This window comes from Gymnoscopelus braueri, assembly GCF_963280865.1.
Source record: "Gymnoscopelus braueri genome assembly, chromosome: 7".
NCBI lineage: Eukaryota > Metazoa > Chordata > Actinopteri > Myctophiformes > Myctophidae > Gymnoscopelus > Gymnoscopelus braueri.
The window spans coordinates 8,654,142-8,659,634 of NC_137608.1; the positions used below are offsets into that span (position 1 = coordinate 8,654,142).

At 42.5% G+C, this 5,493-nt stretch overlaps 1 protein-coding gene across 1 annotated transcript; it reads right to left on the reverse strand.

Moving 5' to 3' along the window:
- Positions 1 to 116: 116 nt before the first annotated feature.
- Positions 117 to 2,832, reverse strand: LOC308088857 (uncharacterized protein; the record flags this gene model as incomplete). Its single annotated transcript, XM_080433443.1, has 2 exons — positions 2,662 to 2,832; positions 117 to 560 (listed from the first exon to the last, which is right to left on the reverse strand). Exons 1-2 carry the CDS (start codon positions 2,824 to 2,826, stop codon positions 117 to 119), a joined length of 609 nt encoding a protein of 202 aa, XP_080289569.1. The 5' UTR covers positions 2,827 to 2,832.
- Positions 2,833 to 5,493: the final 2,661 nt, after the last annotated feature.

Sequence of the window (5,493 nt, forward strand, 5' to 3'; positions counted from 1 at the left end):
TGTACAGTACCTGGTTGGCCAATGTAAACAGGAACCTGCCATTCGCATCACAGATACCCTGCAGGACCAGTGAGGGGAAAAGCTTCCTGTTAATGTAGCACTTTTTTTGTGGCAGTCTAGGGGGGACGATTCGGACGTGGCAACCGTCGATGGCACCGGCAGCATGGCGGAATACCGGATGTCCAGCTAGCCAGCGAAACTCGGCCCCCACCTCCTCCATGTCCTCGGGTCTGGGGAAATGAATCATTCTGTGGAGGAGCTCTGTCATCATTTCCTCCCAAGACCTTGTGGACCGTCCTGCAGATGGTGGAGATTGGCATCCCGAAGGCGTCTCGTGTCATCCTGTAGGACGCCCCACAGGCCAGCCAGTAAAGTGTCACCAGCACCTCAATTTCATGGCTCCATCCGTGGTCCTTCTCCCGGGGCAGCATATGGATGAGCATGGTCACACTCAACCTGGATAGCCGTAGGGCTGGTTTTGTGTCGCCACCGGCGAAGTACAGGGGACTGAGGAAGGGGACATGCTCATTCAATTGCGCATAGCGCACTGTGGGTTGGTCCTGTAAAAAAAAGAACATCATGTCACAAAATGGCAGATATACAAGCTCATAGTGCGGCACTGTGCCACGCTATGAGCTTGTAGATCCGCATTTTTTTTTAAACTCTGGGACATTTGTGCACATCATTTTTTTTTATTTTTTTTTTTTAATCATTGCTTCTGTGGGGGTCCCTGGAATAAAACGTTTTGAGATGGGGGTCCGCGGTCAAATGTTTTCTAAATCCTAACAGTATGTTGTATAAGTGGTACTCCAACTTTGCCATGTCAAGGGCCCACAAAATAATATGTATTTAGCCGCGAACCCCCATCTCTAAATGTTGTTCCAGGGACCACCCAGAAGCACAGATCGGAGTTTAAAATGTTTGCTTTAAAACATATATATATACAAGTTTTGTTGTGCACAAATCTTCCACGATTTTTCAAAAAAATATCAGATACAGTAGACCAGCTCATAGTGAGCTTGTATGTCTGCTATTTTTGAATAGCCAAAGAAATCTTAAAATGACACACAGATGCTTTCCCGGTCTTAATGGGTTAACTGATTTTTTTTAATGCTTGGATCTAATTTGCATTGTCTATTGTCCCAAAACATGTCTAGCATTACTTGAAATACGTGCCACCTAATGTACACAGGATGTCATGTGACAAAAATAGTAGATCTACAAGCTAACGCGTTGCGTCATACATTGTTGCCTTGTAGATCTGTTCCTTTTGTCACGTGACACCTTTGCTGGAGTCTATCTAGGCAGTGGCATTGATAGCACACATGTTTAAAGGGCAAGACCACTTTGATAGGGGTTGGGGTTGTGTAGTTACCTTGCCATGATGTAACTCCAAAGGTAGTCAAGAAGAAAAAAAAAATTGCTCCCTTGATTAGAAATTGATAATTCAAAATATGCTCCACATTGACTTACATTGTACAGTGAAACAGCTCTCAAAGTCACTCTTTTAGCACATAAAGAAACAAACTGATTCAGACAATGATCCAGATCCAGTCCGGGTTTTCTTCTTAATAAAAATAGTTAATCAACAGGAAGTTGATATTTTTATATTAAAAAAAAAACAGTACTGTGTTTGGTGATCTATATTGTCTGAATCAGCCTTGTTAGTGCTAAAAGAGTGACTTTAAGAACTGTTTCACTGTACAGTGTCAATGAGGAGCATATTTTGAATTCTCAATTTCTAATCAATGAATGGAGCAATTATTTTTGATTTCTTGTCCACCTTGGACAGGTAACTACACAACCCAAACCTCTACCAAAGTAGAGGTTGGAACCCACTCCCACCTCACATCAAAGCCGCCCCCACTCTTGCCGTGTTCAAAACCCACCTTTTTAGACTCGCTTTCCCTGCTTAACCCAAACCAAATCTCACTTTCTTCCTCTAAGCCTTAGCCTTTTAACATCTTCTTTTTCTCCTAATAAATTTGTTTTTAAACTGTTTTGTAAAGCGACTTTGGGTACTAGAAAAGCGCTATATAAGTCTGATGTATTATTATTATTATTATTATTAAAGTGATCTTGCCCTTTTAAGATTATTGCACCATTGCTATACGCCTGGAATTGGGGCTAAATACTTTGGAAAAGTTTTGAAAATATTGCCTATATTGGCATAACTGATTATTTTACTTTTTTAAAATCTCATAGTGATTTCACCATAACATCAAAATATCAAGGTCCATATCACCCAAACCAACATTATTACATTATTATGTAATGAAGACCAGAGTTGCAACTGTACTTGGACCTATTTCTGTCTACACCACATCTCTTGAATTGCTGAAATCTTGCAGAATTATCAGACCAGAAAGCCACTGTAGCCTTATATGAAATATAGTGCTTTTCACTAATGACGTGTCCCACAGTTTATATAAAGGTTTATGTTTCACCATACATAAAGCTAGCCTTCATAGACATGACTCATGGGATATTCTGGTTTTGACTAATGATATACAATGTCACACAGATGAGGTACAGTATAGGTACTTTATTCACACTTATTTGTGTTTTATTTATGCTTACCAAGTAAACTGTGAAGTCTAGGCTAACTACTAACACAAAGCATGATCCAATACAAAAAATTGCCTAGTTAGATAAACTTACAACACTAGAGAGGCAGGCCAACATGGCATCTCTCCTCTGCCTCCTCAGCTCCATCCTGGCTCTCCTTGCACGGATTCTCCTCCTCCACTGGGCAGCCTCCTCTTCAGCCTCTAAATGCAGCATGCCTACAGCCACAGCAGCAACTACAAGACGCTTCTGGTCCATTTTTGTCCCGTTCTCACTTTTAAAATGCTTGTCTTTCTTATAATATCAATATAATATCTAATAATAAAATACAGTGATTTTGTTTGAATATGATGGAATATGATTAAGGATTACTGTGATTATGATAAGCTCACATTTCATATCACACACACACGATACAGTAAGAACTCCTGTAAGTTATTAAAAGTAAAAAAAAAAAAAAAAAAAAAACGTTTTTTAAGAAACGTTTATTTTGAATTTTTTTTATGCATGGGCAGGGACCACCTGCAATACCTTTGCGGACCACCAGTGGTCCGCGGACCACCGGTTGAAAACCCCTGCTATAGGCCTTCATATGCATATTTCTATACGCTTTTTAAAAAATATAACAGTAAATGGGATATTAACATGTATTTCTCTTTTAAAAACGAAAAGAGGCAGTGTTTTATTAAAATTTTATTTTTTATAGAATGTTTTGTTGTAAACAGCACATTAAACTTATTTTATACTCCGTTGTACAAAAATAACGAGATGGTGACGTCATCGAGTACGCTGCCGTTCCAACTACCGTACTCCCGTTCTCCCATCCTCCCGTCCTCGGAAGTTCCTACTTCCGAGGCGAACTTGCAAGTCTGAACTTCCAAGGACGCAAGTCCATGCTTCCCAAGTTCGGGTATTGAGAAACGGCCATAGAGTTATAATATATCTAGAGAGCGGACGGCCCCGCCTCCACCTACTCATTTCAAAGAAAGTTGCTCACAAGCGCACGAAGGACCCGAAAGTGCCGCTACATCCAATTTTGGAGCCAACAGAGCAGGCGCACTGACGTTTCAGACGAAAGAAGCATGCGCAATAGCGTTCTGAATGCGGAAGAGTTGCTATCCCAGATATGACCACCAGGCGACGGCAGCTTCACTGTTCTACCGCGGTTCTGGGGGGCTTGGTTAGTGTGTGGACTGTGGACTGCCAGATTCCATTCCCCAAAGCTCGGTCACTCGCTCACTCTCCTCGCTTCCTCCACTCGCGCCTAAGCCCCGCCCCTGCGAGGAGCCGAGGATTATTTGCGAGGACGAGTGGCCGACCAGCTGGCTTCAAAGGATCGGACTGCACTTAGCGCGTCATTTCAAAGCGACGGCAAATTCCGCGATCACTTATGACGTCTCAAACAGCTGGACCAGAGCCGTGGATGAAAATATACATGCATAGAATAATATGCAGGTATAGAATAATACAGAATAGAATAGACAATTCATCAATGTGGATGGCCACATTGTTATCTTTATAGTTAACATTTTGTGCAAAGCCATTTATTCCTGAAATAGTGAACGAAGCGCCAGGATGAGCAAACTTACATTTATGAATTAAATCCTGACCTGTCCCTCTTTTTGCTCGTACAGTCCCCAGACCCCCCACCCCCCGCAGCAGTCCCGCACGGCACTGCTGCGTATAACAGCCACCGTATATTACAGAGTATGTCTGACTCTGAATTACATCATTCATGCAGGGTGGCCATACGTCCTCTTTTATCCGGACATATACTCTTTTGGGGGGCTGTCTGGGGGGTTTTATAAAATCCTTCAAATGTCCGGGGTTTTGAGAGCTTGGGTGATATCCTCCCCACTTCTGGGACGAAAAAAAAAGAAAAAAACTCAGACGATTTTGTGATTTTGCTTGATATTGTTTGATAGCGAAATAAATCATGACTGATAGACATGAAAGAAGACCCTTCACAGCAAATAGAGAATTTTTAAATTTAAGAATCGGTTCAGAATTGAATGAGTACGGCTATAGTTAAATAGCGTAAAGTGTCCTCTTTTTGGGGAATTCAGAATATAGTCACCCTATATTCAGTCTATATATAAATACAATACATTATTTTAAACATAATCTTTGTCACAGTGATTTATAGTAGTCCATGCACTGCATTGAGGCATGCACGGAGAGAAATGAACTATCAGCTTTTGAGACAGTATAAGTGTGCACAATAAATTACAATGTATATAATTGTATTATACTTTATATCATACAAAGCAATAAAGCCAGTGGCTTGTTGCGTCTTTTCAGTTAATTTACACTGTGTGTGTGTGTGTGTGTGTGTGTGTGTGTGTGTGTGTGTGTGTGTGTGTGTGTGTGTGTGTGTGTGTGTGTGACGTGTGTGTGTGTGTGAGATGGGCAACGAGTGATCGGCGGGGGCGAGGGGGGGGGGAGCCGGTGTTTTCGGGGTATGGTTTCGGGTTTCAAGCATTGTTTGTGTGGCCACATGTGGAGGAGGACCATGTATACGTCACGGCAGAAGGGAAAAAACAAAAAAAACGTCTACACGTGATGCGGAAGTCTGCCGCGGAGGAGCTGTGGAGAGTGGTCGAGCGTACACTTGATGTACACTCGCTAAATGCGGAAGTAGAGAGCCGCCTCGGCTCCTCCACTCGACTCCACTCGCCTCCTCCAAGAAGCAACTGAGTAATTGGAATTTAGCACATCCGGTTTGGAGTCGGAGTGACCGAGTGGGAGTGAGCGAGTGGCCGAGATTTTCGGGTTTGGAATCTGTATGGGGGGGGGCATACACACTCCGGTACAGTAGGTGGCGGTATGCACCACCAAAAAAATAAAAATAAAATAAACACAACCTCAGAGAAGATGTCATGTGCCGTGCGTGACCGAGCCCGACAGTGTGCGTGCGCGTGCACA